Here is a 13,816-nt window from a genome sequence, read left to right on the forward strand (position 1 = left end):
TGTTTCTCGTCAGCTCTGTTCTCTGTCATCTCTGAGCGCACGCAGCACATATTATCCAATCTCATCCTCCTCATTATCGTCCCTAATCTTATCCGTCCTCGTCGGAATCCGACCACTGCTGCTTACTCGAATTTGATTTTCGCCCGAAGCCTCCATGATATCGTACGGCCATGTCATCCAAGTGTGCTATTTCATAATTATTCTTCTTCAGCCAGTCGTTCAACGTAGTTCTCGAGACTCCAAATTGTTTTGCGGCTACTTTTGTCTTAATTTTATTTTTTTTTACCGCAAGAACTGCCTTCTTGAGTTGCTTCTTGTCGACGGAAGTCGTTTTGCGATGGTACATGCGTACCATTTTCTTGCAATTGAGAAATACAATGACGCATTTGCAACGAAAAATAGAGTGAAACCACCGAGATAAAGTCGTCACAGTGACGAGGCCGCCCCGGTGGCTTGGTGACGACTTCGCCCCGAACACAGATTTTAAGTTTGATCGCTCATGAAATATTAAAAATCAACGAAAATAAAAAAACTTTACTGGATTCGTGTTCAGCATACATTACTCTTCAGAATCACTTATCTCGAGATTCAGAGATAAAATAATATTTAAAATATTAAAAATTTTCGGCGCGCAAGAAATTTCACTTTGGACCTCCGAAAACACGTTTGCTTTAATGAAAATCACAACATGGCGTATAATCTCACTAAACTCCGTTGGTCACATGGGCACCATAAGTAGCGTTTACAATATTAATGGCGAGTTCACACAACATACAGATTTCGAGATAATTGTAGTGACGACTCCGCCCCGGTGACGACTTCGCCCCGGTCTCCCCGACCGATTTTTCAAATTGTGAATCTGATAATTTATTAAAAACACTCGTCTCTCTCTCTCTCTCTCTCTCTCTCTCTCTCTCTCTCTCTCTCTCTCTCTCTCTCTCTCTCTCTCTCTGTGAGTATCATTGCTTGTCTATTCTCTTTGCTCCTGCTTTAAGTGAATCTGTTTTCTGCCGTAAGCCGCCTTCGGGCCATTTTGTTGCAGGTATTAGCAGGTTTTTTGTTGCTTGTCACGTGCTATCATTATCTTTCTGGTGCTTGCTACCTAATTAGAAGCATTTCTGTGGCAAATATCATCGCTTGTTCTAACCTAATTCTTGGCTGTTCCTGTGGAAGACGTTGATCTCAGCTGCGCATGCGCCTATCGTTGCCGATCTTCCCTATCTACATGCTATTTTCTGAACACGTGCTATCTAAGTGACTGCTGACTCTGCGATATTTATTGTGATCTATACGGAACACTCTGATCGCGGATCGATACTACAGAACTCTACTTTTAGGTGATTAAGCGATTGTAGATAACACATGCAGCGTACGTGTGTTAAGTGTACTAAACGGATTGCTGGTGAATCTGTTTCATGTGCTGAGTGTCATAGAGCATTTCATCCGGGTTGTGTCAAAGCTTACGTTGGAACGAAGTCTGCTAGTGCTTGTTGTAAATTACTAAATATGCCGGGTACTCCGAGAGAGGATCGCCGCGTACTTTCCTCAGATCATTGTAATATAGTATCTAACATCGTTGATGCCTCACTAGGCGGTGCACGTATGCATTCCACTACGCATGACACTATGCAAGACACTATACATGACTCTACCAATGATCTTTTGCGTGGATTGATTGAGCAGATGAAAAAATCTGATGCGAACCTTTCCGCTTTTATTGACAGTCAGCGACGTACGAACAAAGAAATAAACGATAAACTTAGTCACTTAAATCGTCTTGCTGACACTGTCGCTCAGAATAGTCAGCGCATAGCTAAATTGGAGCAAGATAATGCGATACTTATTCGTGAAATCCAAGACTTGAAATCTCAGTCATTTCAGGGATCTCATAGTGGAAATGAGTTAATCATTTCAGGTTTACCATCGACGTTGTCTGTTGCTCCATCCGAGCTTGCCAAAAATGTGCTAGAGGCATTGGACGTTCCGAACTTGTCATGCCATATTCTTGGCGTTAGAGCTGTTAAGAAAGCGCTGTCAGCGACTTCCACAGTTGCTACATCTTCTAGTTCGATTATTGTCACCTTGGCCTCGAGTGCCGTTCGCGATATTGTTATTTCTAAAAAGCGGGCAAAAGGTGTACTCAAAAGGAAAGACGTATGCGGTGGCAACTCGGATCGTAACATTTACGTCAATGAGTTGTTATCCAAGAGCACTTATGACATATTACAACGGGCTAAGAGTATTGCTAAGGAGAGGTCGTATAAGTATGTCTGGGTAAGGAATGGCCAGATATGTGCTAGATATTCCGATGGTGAACCTGTTATCCATATCGATTCCGATACTGATCTTGCCAAGCTTGTCTATCGTTCGGCATAATGCAACATGTAAATTTTCTTATCCGTATTGCTCAATAACGCTAATTTTCTTTGTGGACATATCGACTTGCTTGCACATGGAATTGGATAACATCAGTTTTTGGTATAGGGCTTCTAGTGCTTTCTTCGTTTTTATAGTTTGAAGATTGCGACGCGCTCTAGTTCTTAGTTTTATATACACTATTAGTTCGCTTAGTATTACTTGCTTCTCATCATATTCTATTTTCATTGTACTTATTATTAGTTAAGTTGCGCTAGTTCTTAGTTTTTATAGTGTATATTATTGAAATTCGTTATATTTAATTGCGTCATACTCTATATCCTATCAATTGTTTTTATGCTGGATTGGTTGCTCGCCTTATGAGAGAGAGCATGCACATGCTTTCGGTTGCTGCCATATGCATATCACCTGCTTGATAATATTTTCAAATTTAATTCACTGCTAATTCCATATTGGTAGCGATTACACCGCGTCTCGCATCTGTTTATAGCTTCTAATTACTGTTCTTCATATTTTTGTTTACATATTTGTTTATATCTTGTTTATACATTTATATATTTGTTAATTCACTAATAGCCTAAAGTCTTGACTATGGCTTAAATAAAACCAATCAATCAATCAATCAATCTCTCTCCCTCTCCCTCTCCCTCTCCCCCACCCCCTCCCACCCCCTCCCCTCCCCTCCCCTCCCCTCCCCTCTCCCTCCCCTCTCCCTCCCCCTCCCCCTCCCCTCCCCTCCCCCTCTCCCTCTCTCTCTCCCTCCCCCCCTCTCTCACTCTCACTCTCACTCTCCTTTTGTCTGTTCTTCTCACGAAATACTTCTTGTAACTGAGTTAGCTGAATAAAAAGCTGTATAAGATATTCCACGTGTAGTTTAATGATTGCTATTGCTAACCTGAAGAGTGTCTTAATAAAGGTACGTTACGGATTTGGCATTAAATTCTACAGAACCCTCCTTATTATAGTATATCATTTGAAAGAGCATGGAATAAGAAAAATTTTGGCGCAAACATAAATTTCTTTTATGCCCTTTCAAACGATATACTACAATATAAAAGGTTTCACTTAAAATTTTTCAGCGCCCCAGGGGACACCAACTAAAAATTTTCAAATGGAACCCCTCATATTGTGTAGTATATTGTTTGAAAAGGCATAAAAGAAGAAAATTTCTGACACAAACCAGAGGTCGATACGTTAACCCGTTCGGGAGTTATTTAAGGTCAAAGTTTGAAAACCCAATTTTTGACCTTAAATAACTCCCAGACGGGTCAACATATCGACCTCTGGTTTGCGCCAGAATTTTTCTTATTTTATGCCCTTTCAAACGATATACTATAATATATGAGGTTTTATTTAAAAAATTGAAGGTGACGTTCGCGTGACCTTCAAATAACCATTCAAGATCAAATCATTGCTATCATTTTATGTCCCCCTTGCAACTAAAGTGTCCGAGCGTTTTTCGAATAAATTAGGTTAAATTCCAAAAAACGCGCTTATTGTTTCGTTTTTGGTGGCCCGCCAGTTCTAAAAATCTGTTTGATAGAAGTGAGCATTAGTATTATAAAATATCCTATATGCTTCTTACCTGAAATGCATCATTCGTACAGAAGATCATAAGATGTACATAGGTGTTTCGGCGGAAAATACATCCGCTTGGACCTGCGGGCGAACAGGTCTCTTCGTCCTCCCAGGATCCACGCACTTTCGTATTTCTTACAATATATCCTCTATCCAATCGTGGATTGAAATGCAGAGCAATGTTTCCAGCTGCTTTGCATATTAAATTTACCGAAAACCTGCCATGTGATTATATGAGTTAAAATGAGTTCACGTTGCTTTTAGTCATAAGATTACAAGGAAAAACTTGATGAATACAATTATTTTAAGAACTATTTTTTAAAAATAGTTTCGAAGCACAATTTAATAAAAAAAGTAAATAATTAATAATTATATCTTGTATTTCTTATGTGTTCTTTATGTTAATAAAATTTTGGCTGCAGATGTTCTGTTATGTAATAATTTTGAGAAAAAACTTCGCCCATTTTCATAAGAATTTTGGGCTAGTCATCAATCATATATAATTTGGTAGATAATAATGGTAGTATTAAAAAAATAGTTTTAGATTCTCAAACTTCCGCCGGAAGCAGCTCTGATCTCCTAATGATATCATTTTATTCGTTCGATAACAAACAAATGTTGAATATTTTATCATTAATTTTACTAATTCATTATATTCCCAGACAGTAAAATATATCTGAGATATAGCCAGATATCTTTATGCCTATAATTTCAAGTCAAATGTAAGATATCTTATTTTCAGATATTCACAGAATATCTGCAAGACATCATTACTCAATATCACATTATATCTTTGAAAAAGACATCTCTGCAACATTTGCATTCGAATATATGGCCGATTCACAGTTAGCTCTTATATTTTATAAAGATTAACTCAAGTTTATTCGTAGCCAATAAAACAATCCGAGAGGACTTGGACGCCGTGCGGATTCGTCCCAACGAAAGCCACACGCCGCGAGGAAACTTAGAAAATTATCACCGGGCGACGCCGGAAGTAACGACCGCGGCGCAAAAGCAACTCGCCGCGAGGGGACTTAGAAAACTTTTGCTGGGGCTGTGCCGGAGGTAACGACCGCGGCGCGAAAGCAACATGCCGCGAGGGGACTTAAAAAATTTTCGCTCAGGCGAGTGCTAGTAACATGCACTGCCGCGACGCGGCTGCATGCGCCAGTACCTTCTTGTAAGCAAAAATCCTTACGCACTAGGATAAAAGGCGAGCCTGTAAGATACTTGGCTCTAATATTTTTCATGATACCTCCGAGATATCATACAGTGCAGAGATGGCAAAATGCAAAATATTGGAATAGTATCAAAGCATAATTTTGAATTTATTGCGAATTTTTATGTGAAAAGAACTTCTTTTACATCTGAAGAAGGATTCAGAATTGATGACATAAAAATGAATTTCTTTTGAACTCTCAAGAATCATTTTAGAACAGAGAAATAAATACGGAAAAAGAATTAATTTTATAAATCGAGAATTTAAAAAAAATTCTTCTTTATTCTTCTTGCTATTTGGGTTGTATATAACATATCTGCTTTTAAATGAGGCATAGATATCCGATATATATGCAGAATCAGATATTATATCTGAGATAAAATTATCATAGCTTTTTATAATCTTGGAGATGTCTCTGAGATATTCTCATGATATCTTGCGCAATCAGATATTCCGTCATTCAGATATCTTCTAGATATCTTGGTGATATATTTTGCTGTGTGGGTTGTCATGGTAAAAAGAATCGGAATCAGTGATGTCCATGACAATGATACCAATAAAGTCCGTCCTGGGTGGAGAGAGCATGAAGCGGCGAATGTAGGGGAGATCGGGGCTTGTTGGCACAAGAGGCAAGTTGGCAATGCGTTCCGTGTATGTATTTATAGCGAAAGAAACAATGGAAAAGTTATCACAAGATATCTCTTTTATGATATAGGTACTTTTCCCAAAGTTTTATTTAAATCAAACAAGTATTACAATAGAAAAAGAGAAAACTCTAATACAAGAGGTGGCAAGTTTTTGAGCGTTTCAAAATATCGTATTAATAATGCTCTTCAACTTGAGAAGTAAATCAAAGTGACGTATTATTAGTTAAAAGAAAAGTTTCTGTTACTATACGACATGTCATTTTGAGGAACAGTAATTTATTGTAATAAAATGACTGAAATCAAAGGTATGTAGGGATGGGGTATGTTGGCTCATATCAAGACACGCTCAGCTTGACTTGTTGCTGCGCGCGTGAGACCTGTGTGAGCATGTGATTTGCTACCTACAATGCTGATAAAAGCTAGATATATATTTATATTAATATTTTTATGTTGAAGAAAGCTACATCTAAAATAGTTTACAATTGTTATTCTGGAACAGTATTTTGCTATTCGATCATTACAAAATAACTTTAAAAGATACAATCTTTATCAAGAAGTACATATCTGTTAGGGTAGAAGTACCGGTTTTGGCCACTGCACCGGTTATGGCCACCACGAACACTTTCGAGGATTTTTCGTGTCTACACATAGTCAGTGACTGTTCAAAGCTGTCATTTTTCGAGACGTTATATATTTAAGCAGCATTCAAGGTGGAAACAACGTGCATTTGTAATTGTTTTTTTATTATACTTAATAAAATAGTGTACGTTGTGACAAAAAGGATACGAATATTCCAATCGTTACGTCAGCCGAGAAGACGTCGAGGTAAGATGTGCAACATTTTTAGGTTACGTAATTGTATAATAGCGCCCGGGAAGTTTACATATCGGTAGTGCAACATTTCTCTAAGAGGTTCAAAGTGTTCAAAAGCGAAAATACTAAAAATATTCGTATTAATAACGATGGCCATAATCGGTACATTAAATTATCCCTTTGCCCCAGTTTTGGCCATCCTATTAAAACTGGTGCTTACTTGTCAAAATTAGATATTATACAAGGTCTGTTTTTTATAACTAAACTGGCTGCATTAGTTCAGAGTTTCTTTCTCCTTCCACACAATGTAGAGGGAGAAAAATAAACTCTCTAAACTAATGCAGCTAGTTCAGCTATAAAGAACAGACCTATCGTAGCATAATATTTAATGTTTTTACTTTATTTAATGATTCCTGGTGGTAATTGAAATTTATTTGCGGTTCTAGGCTACAATGCCGCCACGAAAAAAATCAACACAAAAGAAAAAAGAGCCAGTGAAGAAAAGAAAATTTTTTACATACTCTCTGCAGCAAGTGCAAAATGCTTTGGATGCTATACACAGTGGGACTCCTGTTTCACTAGCAAGTAAAATGTTTGATGTTCCACGTACGACATTGAGACGGAAGATTAAAAGCTCTGTGCCAGAAACATTGGGACACACGGGCCCTCCTCCAGTCCTTGGCTCTTACGTCGAAGAAAAATTATCTACGTGGCTGATTGAGACAAGTCGAATGGGCTTTCCAATCGATAAAGCATGTCTACTCTACTCAGTGAAACAAATAGTTGACGCTGAAAATGTGCTAACTCCTTTTAAAGATAATCTTCCTGGAAGAAAATGGTTTGAGTCATTCATGAAAAGACATCCACATTTATCGCAGAAGAAAGCCGAATATTTGAGCAAGACGCGAGCGGCTGTCACGGAAAATTCTATTCGCAATTATTTATTATTTATATTTATTATACATTTTGCGCTTATAGCACTGTATGTGTATCGAAACATTGATTCAAGTACATGGCCATAAGTGGGGCAGTAGGAAGCCACAACCGGTACAAGCATGGCCAAAACTAGTGAAAATGCACTTAACCTCTTTTCCCTCGTTTTTTATTGTCTTAGAGTCATTTTAACATTTTTACGATAAAAAAAACGAAAATATATCCCTCTAAATTGGACAATATATATGTGAAAGGCCGCTGTAGTAATAATTATTCGAATCTGAAGCGTTTCAAGATGGTAATATGCTTAAAGTGGCCAAAACCGGTACTTCTACCCTACCCGTTTTGTGTTTCTATTTTCATTAATTTAACATGGACTTTTGTCGCATAGCCAACTTACCCTACTATCGGGGCAAGTTGGCTACAATTCAGCATGTTCGTATTTCACTTATTACAAAGAAACTGTACAGTCTACAGGAGCGTTTCTGGCATGAAAATGTAGAGAATGGTTCTCTCTATCATATTAGTACTGTTTAATCATGATAATTAGTTGTATAAAAACTCAAATGCCGAAATTGTGAAAACGGTGCCAACGAGCCCCGGTCTCCCCTAGCGTCTCGCGCCAAGTACACGCGCAGCGCGAAACCGCCGTGACTTTTTTACGCGAACGCACGAGTTGCAAGTACCCGAGATTTTTAGATTAATAATAGTCCTTGCTAGGCGGCAGTGTGGTCTAGTGGTAGAGCGCCAGACTCGTAATCTGAAGAACTAGATTCGAGTCCACTAGAGCCAAGTAAACATGGAATGTTTTTTCCGAAAGCTGCGCCTTCCGTGCAAGATAGGCTCTTGTGCGGAGCAAACTGGGCTCCGTCTTTCGGAAAGAGACGTTAAGCCGTTGGTCCAAAGGGTTAAGTGAGAGGAGAAGGGTAGTATTGGGTGAGAATTGAATAAAGGGTTGGGAACGTCCCTACTAAACGCCTTGCAACCCTGAGGGGAGTCAATAAACGTATTTATCTTATCTTATAATAGTCCTTGTTTGTAATTCAAGATGTAATTGGTAATGTGAATACATGGCCCATTCAAAAAATGTTTTAGGATAAAAATATAAAGAATCACAATTTAAGCAGAAAACAGTTTGTGCTTTTGGTTGAAGCAGAGAATACTCTGTATTTATGCTTTCTATTATTCTCTGCTTTAACAAAGATTGATAATTTTAAAATATATAATTGAATGAAGTTGTAAATAACATATGATCTAATAGTAAGAAGTAAAATATACATCCATAAATTATTATTTCTTTACTTACTAATATCGTGATATTTTAAATATTAATTATAAACAAACGAAACGACAATTTTCCTTTTGAGAATATTTTTTACTACCCAAAATACATAAAATTTGAAAAGAAATCGGAGAGAGTGCCGTAATACTACATACATATTTACCTAAAGTTGGACTTCCGGTTCCGGTACGTTGATAGCGACAGGTGTACATGTGATAGAGAGAAAGATAGTGGCGAAAGTACGATTTGGTGAAAGCTGGAGAGGACGAGAGTAGCGGAGCAGGGAGGTGTGGAGGTGCGAGAAGGCGGAGGCGATAAGGTTGAGAAGGGGTGGAGACAATAAAAAGGAGAAAAGGTAAGGAAAGTGACGGGTGAGAGGTGACCGTTGCGGCATAAACGAGGGACAATATAGAGGGGCGATAGAACGGAAGGCAGTGGCGCGCATGCGAGCATAGGATAGTTCGGATATAGAAGGGATAGCTACTAAAAGCTCCTTCAGCCATAGGATAGATAGCGAGTAGAGGGATAGGCAAGGGTAAGAACGGCGGATGGAGACAGAGAAGGAAATAGGAATAGAGAGTGATTTTCAGGGAGATAAAGGAAAGAGGAGAGAAGGTGAAGGGGAGAAGAAAGCAAGAGGCAGGCCAACAAAGGCGGAGGAGCTCGCCAAACAGAGAGGAAGAACGGAAAGTCTAGGATCGGTCAAAGATCTCATCCTGAAAAGAAAAAGAAAAGAGATAGAGGAAGAAGCGGCTAGAGCCGCAGAGAAAGAAATTCTTGAAAGGTTTAACGAAGAAAGGAGGGTCAACAGATCACCGCCAGCCAAAATTAAAAAAGAAGAAGAGAGAAAAGAAAACATGGCGACGGAAGAGTTGCTAAAGGAAATAATAAAGAAAATGGAGAAACAAGAGGAAGAAAGGAAAAAAGATAAAGAGGAAATAAAAAACGAGATTAAGGGACTAAAGGAGGAATTTAAGAAGAGCGAGGAGATATGGGAGAAGCAAAGAAAGGCGCTGGAAGAAAGAATAAAAAAACTGGAAGAGAAGTGGAGAAGATAGAGGTGATCGGCACAGAAAAGCAGGAAGGATGGGAGTTAGTAAGGAAAATGAAGGAGATATAAAGAAATTTAGAGATGGCGGAAAGAAGAAGGAGGAGAAATAACATAATTGTGAAGGAAAAGAAAATAGGAGATGATAAGGAGAAAAAAGAAAAAATTGAGAAGCTGATAGAAGAGATAAATAAAACGAAAGGAGGCATCGAAGAAGTACAAGAAATAGGTTATGGAGACATGAAAATGAGGATGTTGAGATGCAAAAACTGGGAAAGCAAAAGGGATATAATGATGAAAAAGAAGGAGCTAGGAGGGAAATATGAATGCTTTCTGGATGACGATCTCACCAAGGAAGAAAGACGAATACAAAAAGAGATAAGAAAGATAGCAGGGGAGATGAGAGAGACAGGAAAGAGAATCACGGTCGGTTACCAAAGAATATGGGTAGATAATAAAGAATGGAGATGGAATGAAAGTAAAGGAAAACTAGAAGAGAGGAATGACTTTCGCGGAATATAAAGAAAGGAAGGAGGACAAAGAGGTGGAGAGAATGGAGAATGGGAGAGGGAGAGAGGAAACACAGAAAGGGGGACAGGAAGGGAACAAGAAAATAGAAAAAAGGCCGAACACTACCGAAGAGGTCAGAAAGGACGAAGAAAGCATAAATGAGGAGGAAGAGGAAGTCGTGGGAGGAAGCGATAGAGGGGAGGTCGAGGGATATAAAGAGGGAGAAAAAAGAGATGACAGGAGGGGGGAGGGGACATGGAAGGTGACCTTCTGGAATGTAGCAGGTATAACAAACAAGGATAAAGATTTTTGGGAAGGGATAGAGGAAGGGGATGTGGTTGTAATGATGGAGACATGGATGGATGAGAAAGGATGGGAGAAAATGAAAGAGAAGTTACCAAGAGGATATAGATGGAGAGTACAGATAGCGACCAGGAAGAACAGGAAAGGTAGAGCGTGCGGAGGCATGTTATTAGGAATAAGGAAAAGCTTAGAAGAGGTAAAAGAGGCAAGAGGGGTGGAAGAGGAAGAAGGAAAAATCGAATGTAAGATAAGAATAGGAGAGGAAATTTGGAGAATAATAGGAATATATGTAAACAATGATACAGACAGGAAGTTAGAAGAATAGGACAGAAGAGGGGGAGAAAGGAGTAAGAACTATAATGGGTGGAGACTTTAATGCCAGAACGGGTGAGGAAGGAGGTTGGGAGAAGGAGGACGAGAGAGGAATGGAGGGAGGAGGGAGAAGATCAAAAGACAAGAAAATAAACGGGGACGGAAGAAAGCTACTGGAATTCGTAGAAGAAGGAGGTTGGATGATATTTAACGAAAACGTGAAAGGAGATGAAGAGAGCGAATTTACGTATACAGGAGGGAGAGGCGAGACAGTTATAGATTACGTGATAGGGGAAGAGGAGGTTAGAGAAAGGGTGGAAAGACTGGAAGTAGGAGAAAGGGTAGACTCAGACCACCACCCATTAATACTCTGGATAAGAGGCAGCCCAAAGGGAAAACGAAGAAGAAGAGAAGCAGAAGGAATAAGAAGAAGAGGGATATGGAGCGAAGAGGGAAGAACGCAATTTAGGGAGAGGCTAGGTACGATAGGAGGAAAAAGAGATATGCAAGAGGAGATAGAGGAAGGAATGTCGAAGATAAGAAGAGTAATAGAGGAGAATGAAAAAGAGAACGGGAGAAGGGCTGCCAAGAACGGAAGAGGGTGGTGGGACGAGGAATACAGGGAGAGAAAGAGTGAAGTGAGGAGAGAACTAAGGAAATGGAGAAAAGGAAAAGGAGAGGTGGAAAGATATAGAGAAGGAAGGAAGGAGTATAGGGAAACGTGCGAAAGAAAGAAGAAGGAGGAGAAGGAAAGGATGATTAGGGAGATTGGAGAAGCGAGAACGGAAGGAAAGGTATGGGAATTAATAGGTAGAGTAAGAAAGAGAAGAAAGAGAATAAACGAAGAGATAAAGCTGGAAGATTGGAAGGAATATTTCATGGAACTAATGGAGGAAGTGGCGAACAGGGTGGTGAAGGGAGAAGGGGTGGGGGCAGGCAGGAGGAGGAAGAGATAGGACTAGAAGAGGTAAGAAAAGTAATAGAGAAACTGAAAACAGGGAAAGCAATAGGCAAGGACGGGATACCGAACGAGGCATGGAAATTCGGAGGGAAAGAAATGATGAAATGGATATGGGAAATATGCAAACGGGTCTGGAGGGGAGAAGGCTGGCCGGAACAATGGAAGGAAGGTAAGATAATTCCAATAGTAAAGAAAGGAGAGGGACGAGAGGTAAAGGACTATAGAGGAATAACTATTATGTCTTCGATGTATAAAATCTACACGGCGGTACTAGCCGAAAGGATAAGAAAGGAGGTAGAATCGAAGAATTTAATTCCCGATAATCAAGCAGGATTTAGAAAAGGAATGGGGACGATGGATCAAATATTCGCACTGAACTACTTGGTATATAGACAACTAGGAAAAGAGAAAAAAAAGATGACAGTACAATTTGTGGATTTGAAGACGGCATTTGACTCAGTGGATAAGGAAGTATTAATCAAGGCGATGAGAGAGGATAGCGAGGAGAGTAGAGACAGGCAGGAGGGAGAGGATTGGTGGACTGATGATGAGAGGAATGATGAAGAAAGAAGGAAGAAGAATGTGATAATAAGAATAGAGAAAGATAAGTGGACCAGAAAGGGAACGAACTGGGAGAAAGTGAGAAAGCTGTTCGCAGAAGGCCTAAAAATAAAGGTAGAGGTGAGGGAAGTGAGCGTGATAGGACAAAGAGGAGATTGGGTGACGGTCCTAGTGAGGATGGAAAGAGAGGAGAATAAATGGAGGGTGCTAGAGGCGAGAAGAAGGGAAGGGAACAAATTAAGGATTAAAATGGACGAGGACAAGTCAGTAGAGAGGAGAGTAAGAGAAAAAGAGGAGAAAGAAAGGAGTAAGGAAAGGAGGAAGGAGGAAGACGGAAGGTTATACAGGGCAGCGGACGAAGAGATAGCAAGTAAGATGGAGGAGAGCCTTCTGATGGATTCAGACGAGGACGATGAAGATAGAAAAGGAGGAAAAGCGAAGGCAGAGTAAAAAAAAGACAGTGGCAAGCCGGAGGAGGTGGAGAGGCGGAAGGAGGGGAGGAAGAGCTGCGAGACAGGAAGAAGAAAAGAAGAGGAACGACGAGGGCAAGAGAAATGAAAGAGGATGGACGACGAGACCGCGAAGAAAATGGAGGAGAAGATGCTCACGGATACGGACAACGACGAGGACCACAAGAAAACTAATGAATGAGATTATGATATAAAATATTGTGTGTTACTAAGATTGTTATTTTTACAGGGTTGGGTACGTCCCTACAAAACGCCCTTTCAGACCCCTTGGGGTAATAAAGTATCGTTTCTATATATCTATCTATCTATTTACCTAAAGTTTTATTGAATTAGCAAGTTAGTAATTAGTCACAAAAAATTACTAATTACGTAAAAATTAATAATAGTTAGGTAAAAGTGAATTACGCATTACAAAGTAAAAATGGTAATTTGTCAGAAAATAATTTCTAATTACGTAAAAATTTGTATAGTAAAAATAAATTCTTTATTATTAAAATAATTAATAGTTTGTAAAAAATAAATTATTTATTTGAAAATTAATAATTAGTGGATAAGAAATAATTAGTCTCATTATCAGGTAAATTACTTATTTAAAAAATTATTAATTGGTTTAATATAAATAATTTAATGAAGGTCCCCCGTTAAGAAGAGAGGGTAGTAGGAGTGAGTGGAGTCAAGGAGAGAATAAAGTAAGTAAGTAAGGGAGAAAAAGGAAAAGGACAAGGGTCGGATGCACACACACACACACACACACACACACACACACACACACACACGACGCGCTTGGGGGTTAGAGGAGAGAG

The 13,816-nt window shown here is 39.3% G+C and overlaps 1 protein-coding gene across 5 annotated transcripts in view; it reads right to left on the minus strand.

Moving 5' to 3' along the window:
* The window catches only part of LOC139777305 (galectin-7), a 275,279-nt gene that overhangs the window by 35,236 nt on the left and 226,227 nt on the right, over positions 1 to 13,816 (minus strand). Inside the window, exon 4 of one of the 5 annotated variants that reach the window (XM_071714642.1) lies at positions 3,962 to 4,172. The exons of 2 other annotated variants lie outside the window; for them this stretch is intronic. In XM_071714642.1, the coding sequence (XP_071570743.1) occupies positions 3,962 to 4,172 (211 nt within the window). Of the gene's footprint in view, positions 1 to 3,961; positions 4,173 to 13,816 lie in introns of those variants that run through there. 2 more of the 5 variants (XR_011719322.1, XR_011719314.1) reach the window with 2 other exon arrangements.

Source organism: Temnothorax nylanderi, unplaced genomic scaffold (assembly GCF_030848795.1).
Source record: "Temnothorax nylanderi isolate EJ_2023f unplaced genomic scaffold, tnyl_v1.0 TNYL_tig0144_pilon, whole genome shotgun sequence".
In the NCBI taxonomy this organism is placed as follows: Eukaryota; Metazoa; Arthropoda; class Insecta; order Hymenoptera; family Formicidae; genus Temnothorax; species Temnothorax nylanderi.